Source organism: Struthio camelus, chromosome 7 (assembly GCF_040807025.1).
Source record: "Struthio camelus isolate bStrCam1 chromosome 7, bStrCam1.hap1, whole genome shotgun sequence".
Taxonomy (NCBI): Eukaryota; Metazoa; Chordata; class Aves; order Struthioniformes; family Struthionidae; genus Struthio; species Struthio camelus.
In genome coordinates, this window is record NC_090948.1 from 25,967,864 (window position 1) to 25,984,613 (window position 16,750).

A 16,750-nucleotide genomic window follows, 5' to 3' on the forward strand; every position below is an offset into this window, starting at 1 on the left:
GTTCTGCGAGTTCATCCCGGTGGCTTTGGAGGGTGGGCTCAGCAGAAGGGTCTGGAGAGCAGTGCCAGGGACTGATCTCAGACCTTGTCCTTGGCACTGCAAACCGTTAAGCAAGAAAGTCACTGCAGAGCAATAAGCAAAGCCACCTTGAGATGCTGGTAGTGAATAAAAGAGCTAGCGAAAACCAGGACAGTAAATAACTGGTGGTGAAGAGAGTAGAGTTTGGTCTATTTGAATGATGCACTGACACCTGCAAACTGGGTGCAGGCATGGGGCAAGGTGGATGAATGGTGTATTTTATTTCTAATTAGACTTAAAACAAGTCTGAATTTGTTGTAAGCCTGGTGGACAAACAGTTGAAGCGAGGAAGGAGATGCGGTAATCAGTTTCATCAGAGGTACAGCACAGCTTGGTTCGGGAACTTAATGAAGATTTGTTGGTCAACAACAATCTCCCAACCCGCTTAATGTGCTCTCTATTTAATTTGCTCTGCTATTGGAGTAAATTTAAAGCCCCCAGGTCAGTCTCAACTTTCACGGCCCTTGCACTCTCTGCAGTGTCAGCAGGAAGCACAAACTGAAGACGTAGAGTTTGGAACAGGAGCAAAGTATATTTCTCCTAAGGAAACCCAAACCAGGTGAAATTTTTGGGAGAGAGGAAACAGGATATAGAGTCCCTTCGGGGGCAGGGGGTTCGTAACACTCAGAAACTTGGCCCACATTTCTGGTCTCCTCCCTTTCTCCTCCACAAAGCGTTTGTAGCATTTTCAGACAGACTTGGATCCATCGTCTTTTGTGAGAGAACCTTCGGGGAATTTTGGTGATTCCTGTACTCTAAGGTAGAGGAAATGTGTGTTTCTGCTTTGTGTTTTCAGGGAAAGTAGGAAGATGACATTCAAAACAAAAATCAGCAGATGGGAATCTCACACAGACAGACACTAGGAAACGTTTCAACAAGCTTTGTCCACAGTCCTTGAGCTCAGGATTTAGCAACTAAACCATAGAGAGACTTCAGAAAGACAGTGAAATGCATTTTGGCTTCAAACACAGCTCCTCCACAATCCAATGAGAGCTGTGCATGTGAATCTGAGGGCAGCATATAGCCAGCAGTATGGGGAATAGATGTAATGTGAGAAACTCTCATGCTATATTATTATAGTCTGAATTGTTTCCATCATTTTGGGTTAAGTAATTCCCCACTATCCATCTCCAAAGTGCAAGCAGTGCTGCCTGGATGTGCCCCAGGGAAAGGAAGAAAACCAGCCTTTGAATCTTTACCCAACCTTACTGCTCATATTTTGCTTTCAGTGAATAACTGTTCAAATCCTTTAATATTTCATTCCCATAAAAATATATTTACCAGGGGTTTTGTGGCAGCAGTGAGGCTGTGTTTATTATTTTAGGAACACCACACGACTGGCTTCAGAGAAAAGACAAGGTAGGAACGTAGAGTGCTGCAAATCTAGCAGAGAACAGCATGTTTTCCACCTGTTGAGGCAGCAACCACAATAACAGATGCACATAATAATTACCTGTACCTCAAAGGCAGTGCCAAGTCCTGCAACTTCTGCTCCCCACCTCGCAGACAGCTTGATAACAGAATAACAAAGGAAGGGCACTGAGAGCGTAGCGCAGAGAGGGCTTTGTGAAGGAGGAAACTGCAGCTTATATTAAAGAGAAACTGGAAGGTAGAAGACGTGGGGGAAAGATCTGAGGCACCACGATGCTGAAAGAAGAGCGCAGCTGAGGAACTTCAGGAGCCTGCCTTATTTTTAGAGAGGTGGTCAGGCTTTTGCAAATACATTTTTCAGGACTACTCTTATTTCTACCCTTAGTAACATCAGGGATTGTTTAAGCAGACAAATACGTGCCCCACGCATCTACTGCACCCCGTTCCTTCCCAGGGATGGACTGCCCGCAGTGTCAGCAAGAGCGGCTGTAGGGTAAGGGTCTCCTCTGGGTAGGTGACCTGATGGGTGGCCAGGAGCGTGCCCTCCTCTCCCCCCTGCTGAGACGGGGCACGTGCTCGCCCTGCGCTGCCCTTTTGCTTGCGAGTGCCCCAGGGAAGCCGCCCTAGGGAGAAGGGCGCAGTGTGAGGAGAGGGCTGCAGGGCAGCTGAAATGCTTTCAGTCCTTATTGCTGAACTGCTGAGGCTTGTGAGGCTCTTCTCCCCCTTCGCTGGCTACCGAGAGGGATGAGTTCGGGGTCCGTCCTGTCCTTTGGCCGCGCGGGGACCCCGGGAGCCCAGGCCACGTGAGCGTCGAGCCGAGCTGTGGCCCCTCACGGAAAGGAAGAGACCCTTCCTTGCAGGGATTTGCAGGGGCAGGGAATGATCTCAGCCCTGATTTAATCTTGACAGAAGCAGATGATGAGAAGACTGCGCGCTGAGTTGGAGTTTTCCTTTGAATTCCTACCGCGTTGAAGGCAGGGCTATAAATAGACGCAGTATCCTTTTTACCCTGGTACAGTTCTGTCTCCAGCTCCCCATATAGACAGCGAGTCTGCTGGTAGGTATTTAGCAGGAATTAATTTAACCCAGTCTTCTCTTTCTGTGCTCTTTTACTCCAAGCATCCGACCGGCTTCCCCAGCCACACGAACATACTTCCTGAATACAAATGTGCTGAGGAAGGCTGCTGATATTAAAAATCCCATTTCTGTCTGAAAATTCTATCCTAGTTATAAATAATCCATAGGAGCGCTAAACTACAAAGAGTAAGTATATAAAATAAGACAAAGCACTCCCCCCCCCACCTTCTTATTTTTTTCCTCAGGTTTTGTTTTTAAACTGCTGAGCATTTTATTCATTGCCTGTTTCGCATTTTCCCCAGTGTAACTGGTTGGCCAGTTTCTCTCATTCCAAGAAAGGCTCTTGTAAACATCAACTGAGAAGAAAAAAACCCTTATACATTGTTTCATGGCTACTACCTTAAAGACAGATCTTTAAGACATTTAAATGCAAGCTGGGCTAGTATTACCCCCCCCCCCAAAAAAAAACCCACCACTCAACTTCAAGCATCTTTTTCCCGTGAGAGTGCCTTGCACTGGGAATCCAGCTGGAAAGCAAACTAGAATTTCTCAAATCCTAGAGTTTGAGTCTAACGACAGAGACAGTAACAGGGCCAAGCGCGAGCGCGGCCGGGTCTCGCTGCCGGTGCACCTGGCTGCGGCTGGGTGCACGCTGCTCAGCACATGCACTGAGTTTGCTGGGGCTTTGTTTGTAAACAAGTTTAAAAGTACTTGCCTGGTAGTCGAAGCTCCGGCGCCACGGTGCCCTGGATTACCTTTGCTTGAGCAATAGCACTTAGTTTCCTCCTAACGTGCCAGCTGCACCACGCATTTCTAGCCCCCCTGTGTTGAGTTTATTCAATGTCTATTTTTAATTGTGTTAACTATAAACCATAATCCGCAGCCCTCTTTGGACCTGGGAGCATCAGCCAGCGAGAGGAGCTGGAAGGCAGCAGCGGTGGGACACGGCGCTTCGAGAGACCGCTGGTCCGGTGCTGTAAAGGCACGAGACCTGCCGCCGTCGCGGGGGCCGCTCTGGTTTGCTCCGGCCCCACGCGTCCGTGGGGGGTCAGGTTCGCCCTGGACCCGCGTGTCCGTGGGGTCGGGGACAGCCCCGGACCCACGAGTCGCTGGGGTTGAAGTCGGCCCCGGACCCGCGTATCCGTGGGGTCGGGTTTGCCCCTGACCCGCGTATCCGTGGGGCCGGGGTCGCCCCGGACACGCGTGTCCGCGGCAGCCGAGGCCCCGCCCGCTGCTGCGGCCGCGGCCCGGACTCGCGGCGCCACCTGGCGGCGGCGGCGGCGCGGGGGGGGAGGGGGGGTGCGCGGGGACGCGCGGCGCGCTCCCGCTGTCGGGGGGAGCCAGCCTGGCATCAGTGGCCGTGGGTGCAGCTTCCTATTCCGCATCTTCTTCTGTCTTTGAAATACTTCGTCGTTAGAGTTTATACGCTGATTTTTTTCCAGTTGCGCCAAGCAGTGCCTTAAAAACACAGTGAGTTTTTAATGGCACAAAATGCATTTCAGTTACAGGTGCTCTCATGCCCTGGTGCTGAGGGAAGGAGCGTGGCCCACGCTGCTGGTGGCTCGGTGCCCTGAGCGGCCCAGCGGCGACCCCCGCGCTGCGCCCACCCCGGCCCTCCTGTTTTCAGCAGCACGGTGCGTGTAGCAGCCAGAATGCCTGCCTGGACTCGGTCCTGCTGCTTCCCAAAGCAAGGAGGGTTTTCCTACAGATGAAGTGTGAGAAAATGTGGTTCTTGTACTGGGGGTTGGGGGCATCTCTATAGCTTAATCTGCCTCTATGTTTTTTCTCTTATTCTGCAGGCTGAAGCAAGTTTCTTGAGTTAAATCTTATTGAGGCGTGCGTATACATTAGCATTTTGATTTGTGGCTGAAGCGTACTTTTGGGGTGAACTGCCTGATAGTTGCTACTTGCTGTGCATTGGTTCGCCTCATAGAGCAACGCTACAGCTCACAAACAGGTTTTCTTATGTAGGGTAATAGGGCAAAGATGCACTCCAGGGCTGCTCACAGATGTTCAGTCCACAGGATTCGCTAGTCCAAAGTAAAACCCCTTGAAACACCATGGTGTGAGGGTCAGGTCATGGGTACCGACTGATCTACTCCATGCCCTTGCTCCTGTTGCGTGGCGCGTCCAGCAGATGTGGCCCTGGAGAGTTACAAAGGGTGCTGAGCCATCTGTCCCAAAGGCAGAAATCTGCCTTGCAGACAGCGCTGGGAGCAATCAGGCAATTCTTTTGCTTGCTGCTCCTCTGTTCTTGGACAGCCAGCTTGCCATGGTGGGGAGCATTCATGCCTTTGCACTCCCGAGTCTGGCACCAGGATTGCAAACCACTGCCATCCCTGAGCTGGCTTTGTGCTGGGAATACTTGTCTGCTGGGAATGGAGAGCCAGATGTGCTCCACATAGTTTCCGGGCAGCACTGATCCATCAGATGACGGTAGCTATTGAGTGCTCCTATGGTGGCCCAGAGACATAAAGATGAAAGTCTCACGCCTGTCAGCACTTGCCCTGCCGTTCCTGCATCCCTTCAGTTTTCACTTGCGTCCCCTCACAAAAGCAAATGTCAAAGCAGCAGAACATGCTGTTGCGACACCAGTGACCTTTATTTTTGAGAAAGAAAATCACAAATTTTATAACGTTGAACTGTCAGGCAAATTTGGGAACCCCTGAGTTTTGTTGTCAAATGCTTTCCTGCACCCACTCCCATTGCCTGTGCATCTTTTTGGAGCCTCAGCTGAGAACCCACCTTCCTCTTCTGAAGCGCTTTCCTCTCCATCTCCTGGATGATTTTTACTGGGGAAGAGGAGCAGTAATTGAGTGTCCTCTCAAACATGGAGGGAAAAAAAAAAGAACAAATAACTATCTGATGAACAGTCAAAGGGAAAATACTATAATTAGAACAGGAATCATTTCTTAAAGAGTGGTTTGTGTTGCTTCCCAGCTGCTCTGCTTCTAAGCCCCCAACTCAGGGGCGCTCCACCAGTTGTAAAAGCAAGACCTAACCAGTGCCAGATTCAAGTCTCAAAATACAAACCTTTTTAGATATGGAGTGTAAAGGGGGGGGGCCCTCATTCATAAGAGAACTTCTAAGCATTATTGCAGCATAAATAATATGACATTTTTCACCTCAAATAGGCTAACACTTCATAAACTGATATGAGCTTTGCTCATGGCTGAAACACAGCTATTTCTGAAGTGGAACCTGATATCTTTTTTTACCAGCAGAGAGCAATGTTTTAAGGTGGAGAGTGAAGGATGCAATATCCAACCAATATAAGTATAATCAAGGTTGGCTTCACAAAACGGAAAGATCAGGTAAAATGTACTTTTAGTAGTAACATGTAGTCCAGTGTATCTTAAACTTACAGCCTTAGTTTGCAAATGTAATTCATTTAAGAGAGCTACAGGAAACTCAGATAACATTTTGTCCTCTCTCTTTTAGCAACACTCTTATGATGCCTTGCTAGCAGATTCTCTGCTTCCTTTCCTCTCTTCATTTAATTTAACGTCCAAGTCTCGGAGCTGGCTGAGGAACCCTGAGTTCGGGCAGATGTCTCTGTGAGAACTCACTGTTTTCAGAGCATCCACAAGTGTCATATTTTCATGGATCATTAAAAAGGCAAGCACTAAAGATGCAGAGCGGCTTATCCCCATGGCACAATGAACGAACACTTTACCTGCAAAAAGAAGAGACAGGGTAAGGTGAGTGGGCTTTCTACACTGAGAGACACAGGGAGAACCAAAACTGCTAGAACCGAGTTGGCAGAATAACTGTGAGAATTAGTGGATGCTCAGTTTTTCACAGACAATTCCTGTAAGATTGTGCCGTAGATCTCAGGCAAGGTGGTATTCATACAAGCTTCATGCATCTAACGTAGGCCTCTGAAAAACAGTTAGCAGCGAGAAGAAAGCTACTAATATAGGTTATCTTGAGGATATGTTAGCTATACAAAGGAGGTCTGAAGTTACATACAGGAAATAGAGCATTATGAATATGTTCCCTCTGACTAAGGCTATTCAGTGATGGAGATTTTCTTCCATGTAAAGTTTAAAGAGTGCTATGGAGATTTGCTTAGTTGGTTTGAGGTAGGATAGTGTACATTCGAATTCTGGTGCGTTTTTCAAAAAACTGTTGGTGAACTATCCTATGAAGTCTCATGTTTCCATTATCCATCTACAGGCTGGGTAGCTCCCAGGATGCTTTTTGGGTTGAAAACCCAAACTGGGGGGATACCCTGGCTGTTACACTGCAGGAGAGGTCTAGTCCAGTTAGGAGCTCTCACTGTAACAGAAAAGGGGGGCAGAGGAACTTCAGGCTGGTTACTCTGCTCCCAAATCAAAAAAGTTAAATTCTTGCCCAAACTATACAAGTTCTCAGGTATTTGATTTCAAATTAAAATAGTTGAAATTTTCTGTGGAAGGAGAAGCTTTCTGTGACTAAACTTGTTATCGCAATTTTTTGTGAAAAAGTTTTGGCAGAAAATTTTGGTCCAGTCCTGGCTGTGGTTATCGACAAGACCCATAAACTGTAGGACAGTCTGCCTGTAAAAATGGGCTCATAATTTACTGTATCTCAGCAGTCCAGAGAGCTATAACTAGGGATTTAATAAAGCACACCAGTGAAAGCAGCAAGCTCTCACAGCCAGTCAAGAGTCAGAGCAAACTCTGGAACAAATGGAAATTATGATAACTAGGCCGTAATCCAAACTCTACTGACAAAAATCCAGCAGGCTGTGGGTCAGACTCGTCATTTTTGACTTAGTTCATTAACTTGTGCTGCTTCTGTAGCTTAATAGGCAGTCTGAATAAAGCTCCAATTCTGCAAAGCACTTAAGCATGTAAAGCATTTAAGTCAGTGCTCAAGTGCCTCTGCCCCCAGTTGAAGCCATCAGGAGCTGGAGCAGAGCTGCCCTGTGGTCCCCAGGGCAAATCGCTGGGCTGGAGTCAGTGTAAGGGGTGCATGTGAACAAGCAAGGGGGCATACGGATTTTGGCAAGAGGAAATTCCTACAGGACAGACGTGTCCGGGAGCACCTGCAGGGCCACATTTCTCCTCTTCCTTCTCCCTCCACCCCTAGAGCTGGCAGTTTGGGTGCTGGGTTTGGAGCAGCCCCCCATCCCCACCTCCCAGCGGCCTGGCTGGGCCAGTGCTGCCTCCCTGTGGTGCCCTTCTCCATCCTCCCTCCTATAGTTCTGCAGGTACTTTATAATGTCACGCTGAACCTGAGCTTTCCTGTCCACCCCGTTAATATAAGGAGAAGCCATTTGGCTCATGTTGAAACTTCCTCCCAAAACTTCTCTTTGCCTCCCTCTTACCTCCTGAAGTGTTCAAGGCTTTGCCTATGAAATTGGCTGCATCATAGAAGAAAATACTTAAATCAAAGGAAGGATCATCAAATGCTTCTATTCCGTAGTACTCTATTTGCAGATCGCTGTAATATTTGGCTCCTGTATTGATGCTGTATGGCCCATCTGCTGCATTAAGGATATGAGTAATGTTGAGGCTTTGAAGAGTAGTTTTATTCCTAGCAGCCCACCTGAAAGACATGAAGGGTTAATCAGCAACATTGCCAACATTCTGCATTAAAATGGCATGGTTTACAGTTAATGCCTACTCCCACTAGGAACGGATACAGGAATTGCGGCTCCATTACAAAGCAGCAAATTTTAAGATGCCCATAGCACTTTGCAAATGAAAAATGTGATATGGTGTTACAGAGAGCAGCATGAGCATAGACTTGCCTGTGAGATACTGTTAGTTAGGTAATTGCCTCCCTGCAGTTAGTCCTTGGGAACATGGCTGACTGTATAGAGCAGTCAAGATTTTCCTTTAAATATTTGCTTAACAAGTCCTACGACTAAGCTCTCACTCGCAGCGTGCATGGGTTGCAAGGGCGAGAACCCACACAAATGCAGCACTTCTGAACTGGTTTTCACTGTTTTCCCTTGAGGTCCTTCCTGGTTCTGACATGAAGTGGCTGCGTCATGCTCACCGGCCACGTTCTCCCCCTTCCGACCCTAAACTGGGACTCAAATTATTCCACAAAAATGTGATCCTTAAATGATGTATTCATAAGGAAGAGAAGTTGGGGGAAAAAAAGAGCTGTTGTTCTGCCCAGCTGATGAGCTACGTTATCTGCAGTAATCCAAACAGAAGGAGAAGGCAATAAATAGGAGCGGTTACAAGTGTAAGGCATTTGCATGAAAATCCCTGTTTGATATTTTCAGTTTTATATTCTTACTTTGAAGGAGAGTTGGATCTGCACTGGCAAAATCCCTGCGGTATAATTCATTTGAGTTCTCCTCAAACTGGCTCTTGATCCCGCTAGTCCTATTTGAATGTGACGGCTGCTGTGTCCTTGCCTGCCTGCCTTTGAGCGCAGTTCTCAGGGCAGATAATGCTTCTCAGTGCACAGCGCCAGTCACAATTGCCACCAATTTCGGGTGGGTCCTGTAAGCACTTTTGTCTCAAGCACAGACAATTCTTACCCTGCTAAAATCCACTGTGGTTCATGGAAACCCAGCTCAGATAGACTGTGAGTAAGTTACGCTTTTGTATATCATGTTTTTGCTGGCATCCAAACTCCTTGTGTTACCAGTTTTGGAAACCGGTGTTGCAGAGACTTTCCTCTAGACCCAACAGCTGCTCTTCCCTGTGCTGCGTCCCTTCCTCCTCCTCCCCGGGACCAGTAACGGCTTAATAATACACCATATGTTCTTACGCATCTCCCAGGTAAATATTTGGCCAGACTTGGTCCACGTGATTATCAGACCCTCCTCTGAACCAGAAGAGCCGCTGGAGGTCTGCTAGCGCTGGCGTCTCGTAGGAAGCTCGGTCCCCTGCGCTGCTCGGCTCAGAGCAGTCCCTGGTGTGAGGCATTCTTGCTCCTCTCTTGCACACGCTCAGGTTTTATCAGAGAGAGCTCTTCTGAAATGAATTAAGAGGAAGTTTTCATACGGAAATAATATTCCCTAGAAAGTAGTCCTGTTCATTACCCTCCAAATAGCATTACGTTTTTATAACTGGTGTGTGCAGTAGGGCCTGCAGGTGTTGCTGAAAGCATCCAGAGAGCAGGACTGGCTCTGTGCTATGACTCTACAGGCATGTAATTCATCCCCCGAGAAAGCAGCAGCCTAAGACAGTATGATTTAATTTCTTGTCAAGCAATGCTGCTGAAAAAGAAAGTCCTGTGCCACCTGAATGCAGCAGTGACTGAACTTCATAGATGCAGTTATTATTTCTATTACTGTAATGCTGAGGAGTGTAATACAGGAAAGCTCTAGCACTTTATGTCGGACAGTAACTGCAGTGTTTGTGCGCGCTTTGCTTCCTATGAGTTAAAACGGGAAGTTTTTGACGTAATGAAATCATTGGATTTACTTATGCTCACAAGGCTTCTAGGGCTGACAGGGAAATTTCGGTGTGTATAACATAGTGTGCATGTGTGCGTACATATATAAAATTATGTATGTAGATTTTCTTTCAATTATAGGAGTGTATTTATACATGTGTGCACATATGAATACATTTATGTATAATTATGAAATAATTTTCACGTGCATATGTACACATATGTGTATGTAAACAAAAACAGAGAGAAGCTGAACCATGTTTTTCTGCGTCTCAGGCAAATACCAGTGAACACTCAGCTATGCTGGTATACCTGTGTCTGTCTCAGTCTCTCCTGTGGGAGCTGTTCCACTTTGTATAAATAATGTGATAGCTATTTGCCTCTAGAGAGAGACTGGCTCTCTCATCTGAAGCGTAGGGTACTTAGGTACCTGGAATATGAGAAGAAGGAGGATCTGAATTTTGGAAAATTTTAGAGCTGAAAGTCCTGGCTCTGTTGGCTTGTCGAGAATCCTGTCCGAGGCTGTTTTGCTCCCTCACAGATTGCGCCGTTCAATGTGTGGGTCCCTTTTGCAATGCTGTTTGCTGTTACTAATGTAAAAATCTTGCGTGTTTACTCCTTATTCAGTGGGTCTCTGATGAATCTGAATATCTTTTAAAAGAATAACGTGCTGTTTTTTAGATCCAGGAAGCTCAGGCCAGCCTGAAGCAAAACTTTGTTAACAGCAAGAGTTCAGATATCCACCTAGTCCCTCCTCTTAGACCTCAGCAGCATTTCTCATGCCAATAAGATCTCATTATCCTGAATTGCTATTCTCGCCTCCAGAGAAAATGGATGGGTTTTGTTTGGTTGGTTGCTGGTTTTAAAGCTGTGGTGAATATGGGAGCTGCACTAGAAATCTTCCCAAAGTGGGGTGGCCTGCGTTTATTCTGCAAAAGGTGACGTGACCTCAACTCTCATTCTAATACCTGAATGCCGAAATCTAGCATTTTGGTATTCACTTAGCAGGTCTGGAAAACAAGCCCAAAAGGGACTGTTAGAAGTCACCCAGTCTGTCCCCTGTCCCACAGCAACATCGGCAACACAGATATTGCTCCTAAAGCAACAACAACAACTTTATCTAAACATCCAGGTTCCTTTAAAACAGTATAGGCTGATTTGGGGCATAAGCAGAAAGCATAAGCAGAAAGTCTTGTTGCTTACAGAAAAAGAAATACAGATGATGCAAGGCATGTTATTGAACACACCATATATATTTCTGTGACCTCAGCCTGAATTTGCTTCCCCTGCGCCCCTCTCCCTCCTCCTCCACGCAAATGTTAAGAGCAGTTATAGCTTTTTGTATATTCCAGTAAAAAGGAAGTCTCCCTAGGGTAACTACTTAATAAGCAAAATACGGAAAGCACAATAAAAATGATGGGAGAGAGGGGGAAAAAAGCTTACTTTTAAAGATTAAGAAAAAGGAATTGCATACGAATAACTCAGGGAAGCAGAGAAGAAATACAGGGATAGCATCCTACGAATTTTTCAAGGCCTGTAACACCAAGACCGATGGTAAAGGAGTACATTGTGCAATCCCAGCACAAATTAACATGAGGAATAGCACAGAAAAGGATATTGTGCATTGTCCAGCAAGTTTTACTGCCTTGCAAAAGTCAGGCACTGTGCTCAAAAGCTACTGCCAGCATCTTTATGATGACCTGTTTGTACTTTCACTGATACAGAACATTAACTTGACGCAGTAAAAGGAAATCAAGAAAAAGATAATACAGGTTCTACTCCAGGAGGTTCATAAGACCACAGGCTAATCTTCAAGGGGTGTGGGTGACTCTCAATTGCTGCAGATGTTTAAAAGCTGAAGTGGAGAGAAGCAGATGGATGCTAAATTTTCAGTTGCTCTAGTCCCCATCGTTTTAAAGTTCTGTTGCAGCCTGTGAGCTTGTTACAATAATAATAATCTGTAGTAGAGGGGGAAAGACATTACTTTGCCAGGCCTCTCGTTCAAGGCTGGACTTTGGGGAGGCTCTTGCGGCCTCGAGGAACTGGGTTGTTTGGTGCCGGTGAAAGTGAGCAGGCGACTGTAGCCTTCGCAGCCAGTGAGGTGCTCTGCAACAGAGCTCCCTTTCATACTGCAGCTCCTTCCCCAAAAGTGTGTCAACATCATTTGCTTCACATGACTAATGCCAGACAAGTGAGCTCCTCATCTCAACATGAAGCATGACTCCTCCCAGCCGCAGCTCTCTTCTGTGCTGCGCTGGCCTTGGAATTGAATTACTCTGCAGGGCCTTCAGGGTAAGCTTGGAAATAACTATACCAGATGATTGCACTAATGAGGAAAGTAATATGAATTTTTTAATTGAAGACCAGGGACTTTGCTGAAGGTTTTCCCGAATCACCCTTCTTCTTTAAGATACTGCAAAGTTAGCAAAAGTACCACCACTGATTACATTTCTCAAAGCTTGCCCCTCTGGGTGGCTCACAGAAGCTGCTCCAGTTGGAAACAGTCAGCAGCTGTAGGATGGTAGGATGCCCTTTAATCGGAAAAGAAATTCTCTCTTACAAGGTCACTAACGGCTTCTGCAGAGATCTAGCCCATGCAAGTCAGGGAGGATTACTTGCCGTCTTAAACTGTAGTCTGTGAGTACTTAAAGACCATCTCACTTGATTCTTTCTCTCTTCCTCTCTCCTTTTTTCCCCTTTTTTTAGAAGAACTTCTGCCTATAGGAGACATTTGAGCCTGGGCAGAGACTCTAAGTGCCATCCAGATGGATTAACCTGCTTACTTTGTGGGGAGAATGCAAGGCGGTGAACGCTGGTAGTCCCTTCTGTTGTTCAGCTTTGGTTCCCAAATGCCCAGAGCGCTGGGGTGCACCCCAAAGGGCCAGGGCCAGCTGGGCTCCACATCTGACCTGCAGTGTTTGGGATTTCCCTGACAGGCACAAGAGCCACCCTTACCTCAGAGGCAGATGCTAGCAGGGGGGCAGGTACACGGCACTGCTGAGCTGCAGGGAGCCCCAGGAAACACAGCGGCTGACTCCACCGTGCCAGCTGAAGGAGGGGGCAGCTGGGTGCTATTCCCAAGGGATTCGGTCAGTCCGGGACCTTGTCTGCAATAACCTCACTGAGATGCTTGCCTGCCTCTGATATTATCCTGCCACTTGAGTCTGCACAGTCTGCAAGGATTTTCTTTTTTCTGCACTAGAAACAATTGCCGTTTTCTACTGAAGATTTTTTCTGGCAAAGAAAAGACAAAAACCCACAATGCACACAGATTTGAATTGTCTAAAGCGTTTTAAGGATTTGTGTTGCATTGGCAGATTCCAGTCAAAGAAAACTCAGCAAAGTTCTGAAAAAGAAAGCAAACGCTCCAATATTGTGGGTTTGAAATAGTTCTTTTTTGCATTTCCAAAAAAATCACCATTTCCATTTTTTCTTTACAAAATTACTTTTGTTTTGGAATTTTACTTTAGCATGCCATAAAATCTTTTAAAATATGAAAATGAGATGAAGTGGTTTGTTCCTGGATGAGAAAAACATATTTTGTTCAACTAAAAATGAACACAAACTAACCAAGCAGCCACTTACTCACATAGCCCTAGTCTCCATTTCTGCAACATGGGGAAGGCCTCTTGCCATTTTGCCATGGATTGTTACCATGTCTCCTGAAATCCCAAGAGGAGGCTATGACAGAGCATTAGTAGGGCCCAAAGTAATGCCATAACAACCAGGTTGTGTTTCGTCTACCCCTTTTGCTAGCGCTTTCCTAGCTGGCACAGATCCACTTGTGGTTATCATGACAGCCCAGATGGGGACAGGTGTCTTTCAAGATCTTAAATTAGGTTGTTCATAGCCTCAGTCACAGCAGGGCACTGATTTTGGCTGGACCTATGGTTATTACAGTAACACAAACACTAAATAACAATAACATGATATAGAGAGCTCCTGCAGCCAAATATCCTAAAATCCCTGAAACAAAACCCAAAGAACTAAATGGCTTAGAATACCAAAGCATGAGATCAGGATATAATTCACTGGAAAAACAAACAGAAAAGCCTACTGATGTGCTTGAAATTACTTTCTGCCCCATTTTTCCTTCTCTTTTTTTTCCGAGTAAGCATCTCTGCACTCATCTTTTACACCCCTTGCTGTTTTCTCTTAGGTAGTGCTTAACACTATGGCTCTTTGTCCTCCTGATGGAAAAATCCAGATGGAAAGAAGCGTGGTTCACAGGGAAATGATCATGTAAGTGGAATTAATCTTTCAGATACTGTAATGTGAAATCCAATCTTTTTTCTTGTTGTTGTTAAGAAGATCCAATCTGTGTCTCTATGTTTTGGCTCGAATCCGACACTCAGCGAGCCCAGGAGTCTCTGGAGGTGGAGCTGAAAGCCTTGTGTGCAGAAACAGGCACATTTAAAAGCAATAGCAAAGTTAAAACAGCCAGATGGGAACCTAGCAGGCAACTGAGAGGGGAACTCTCTGTTTTCCTTGCAAGCCTACAGGGGCTTGTTTGCAGGAATTAGACTCTCTCACCAGCAGTTTGCTGCAGCACTAATACCAAGTGGTATTGGAAATGAGATGCAGGTTATGGCTGATGGTTTAAATGAGGCACCAGTGGGAATTTTGAAATGAGATCCTGGACTCGTCTCGGTATAGACCGTGCACATGGCAGAGCAATATTGCTTTCTTGGCTGACTGAATCATATATTACGGCCTTCTATTTTGCCCACGCTCAAACAGCAGGGAACAGCAGAAGTTCATTGCTCCTGCTCGCTGCTCAAACCCCGCTCTGCCTCGCCAGAGGCAGTGCCCCAGGGTAGCGGGAGGCAGGATCAGTCCCTCTGCCTCAGCGCGGGTATGTGGGCAGTGCAGTGCTGCATTAATGCCATTCCCATTATTCTGGAGTGAAGAGAAAAGCAGAATGTACAATTAAAGCTCTGTTTGGTTCATTTTTTTAAGAGATTTTACTACCTGGGCAAGACGCCAGGTGGAGGGCTCTGGAAAGCACAGCCTCCTCTCTCAGTGCAGCGTGGGGAGAGAGCGGGGAGCAGCCCGGCAGGCCGCCCTGGTGCCAGCCCTCGGCTCGGCTGGCTCCGAGGCACCGAGGCAGCACGGGGCATCAGCTGCTCGGCCTGACCTCCCCGGGCAGGGCTTCGCGCTCATCAGCAACGTCGCTCCTGCCCGTGACCCGATATTTCTGCGTCCAGCAAGGGCAGGGGCATTTATCTCTCCCTGGGTTTCAGTGGACGCTGGATGAGGCCTGCAGCCGGCTCAGCTGAGATGCGCTCCTGGGTGGTGCGGGGAGACGCCGGCGAGGCCCCCCCGCGCTGGCTCTGCTCTCCCCGGCAGCCGGACCCCGGGCAGCGCGGCAGGGGAGGGTGCTCTGAAGGCAAGGGGGGGTGGAAACACGGGGAGCCCTCACTGCTGGCAGTGACAGGTATGGCCGTAGCCGGACGACAGCTTTGCAGTCTGCAGCTTTCAGATTCAAAGGAGAAAAAAGCAGCGTTACCTTAGCAGTTGGCATCTCTGAGCTATTCGATGCACCATCCCCAGCAAGACAGCGCTGCCCTCCACAGGCTCCTACCATACCTCCCGACTCAGCTGTGGTATCTGCCAAGCCCCCGGTGGCGCTTGCTCTGCTAGTGCTCTGCAGGGCACGCCTGTCCTAGCCCTGTGTCACGGCTAGGAATTAAAAAAAAAAACCAAAATACTGTCTCTCTTGACACATCTTGACTATATCCTTGCTTCTCCCTGAATTAAAATCGCTGTAGTTTTAAGTCCTGCCACCAGCAGTCAGAGCTGTGCCGTATGCTGTAATCGGGAGAGCACAAAATCACCATGCAGCTAAATGCTTCTGATAGTAGAAACTTCGCTCTCCTCTTACGTAACGGCGGAAAGGGAGTACAGAGGCTGTGGCTTGTGATGTGCTCAGGCAGAAAGTGTCCCTGGGCACCCCGTAACCCTGAGGACAGAGGAGTTGCAGGGAGAGCAAGAAAAGTGGAGTGACCTTGGTATTGATAACGGTTCAGCGAGGACTGTCACAGCCAGAGCTGTGCTGAGATTTCATCGGTGTTGCAGGCTGTCAATAGGGATAAGCTATGGGCAGCTCTGACACAAATGATGTTGAAGAGACCAGACTGTGAGAGGGGAAAAAAATGCCTTGGTAGCATTGGGAAAGGCAAACAAGGAAGTTAATATATTGCTGTTAAAAAGGCCTCCAAAGCACTTGCCCTTCTGCAGGCAGTATGGATTTGTGTGACTGTGGATTAAAGGGTTTTTTTTTGGCCTTCTCCTTGATTTACTCAACTGATTTTTGTCTGACTGCTGCTGTCAATATAAAATTGACAATGCTGTCAAGCTTGCAACTTCCAGAATATTTGAAGGCACAAGTAAAAGGTTGTTGATATTCCTCAGAGTTGTCTCTCCCTGCACTTTTAATGTAAGCAGTGAAGTGCTCTTTTTTCCTTACCTTGCTTGAAAGGGTACATTTGAGAAAGGGCCCTTTTTATAAAGTTGACACAAACTCTTTGCAGGGGAATCAATACTGAAAGGGCTTCAAAACTCTATGGTGGAAGATTAATTTTGGCACTTAAGCTCTTCAGACATCTCATAGACCTTTCCAGGGACAGTCAGCTTTACTGGAGGAGAGTCAGTGTTTTTTCTTTAACGTTTTTGACTGCTGACTTTAAAGTCATGATTTGTTTTTTGATAAAGTAATTTCTTAAACAGGCCAACAGTTTGTCACGAAGAAGTGGGTCACAGAGGAGATATGCAAGAACAGCTAAGGGGAGACCTTAGGTCTGGAAGGGGTCTGTGGGTCTAGAAAGAAAGAAAGAAAAGTGAGGGGGCGGTTTTCCTGTTACTCCTCTCTGGC

The 16,750-nt window shown here is 46.9% G+C and overlaps 1 protein-coding gene across 3 annotated transcripts; it reads right to left on the reverse strand.

Moving 5' to 3' along the window:
- Positions 1 to 5,107: 5,107 nt before the first annotated feature.
- On the reverse strand, positions 5,108 to 15,703 carry LOC104141755 (dual specificity protein phosphatase 13B-like). Of its 3 annotated transcripts, XM_068951222.1 has the most exons (5): positions 15,386 to 15,703; positions 9,247 to 9,452; positions 7,841 to 8,061; positions 6,096 to 6,202; positions 5,108 to 5,347 (listed from the first exon to the last, which is right to left on the reverse strand). In XM_068951222.1, exons 2-5 carry the CDS (start codon positions 9,402 to 9,404, stop codon positions 5,156 to 5,158), a joined length of 678 nt encoding a protein of 225 aa, XP_068807323.1. In that variant the 5' UTR covers positions 9,405 to 9,452; positions 15,386 to 15,703; the 3' UTR covers positions 5,108 to 5,155. The 3 variants fall into 3 exon arrangements, with proteins under 3 accessions (XP_068807323.1, XP_068807324.1, XP_009669489.1); XM_068951223.1 differs by lacking the exon at positions 9,247 to 9,452; XM_009671194.2 differs by having other exon boundaries at positions 5,108 to 6,202.
- Positions 15,704 to 16,750: the final 1,047 nt, after the last annotated feature.

Excerpts from the sequence above, each read along its gene's own strand:
- LOC104141755 (XM_068951222.1), bottom strand. The coding sequence starts at position 9,404 with ATGCCTCACACCAGGGACTGCTCTGAGCCGAGCAGCGCAGGGGACCGA. Across the intron at positions 8,062-9,246 it reads AATATTTACCTGGGAGATGC|GTGGGCTGCTAGGAATAAAA; the intron begins GTAAGAACATAT and ends CATGTCTTTCAG. Across the intron at positions 6,203-7,840 it reads AGCCTTGAACACTTCAGGAG|GTAAAGTGTTCGTTCATTGT; the intron begins GTAAGAGGGAGG and ends TTCTTTTTGCAG.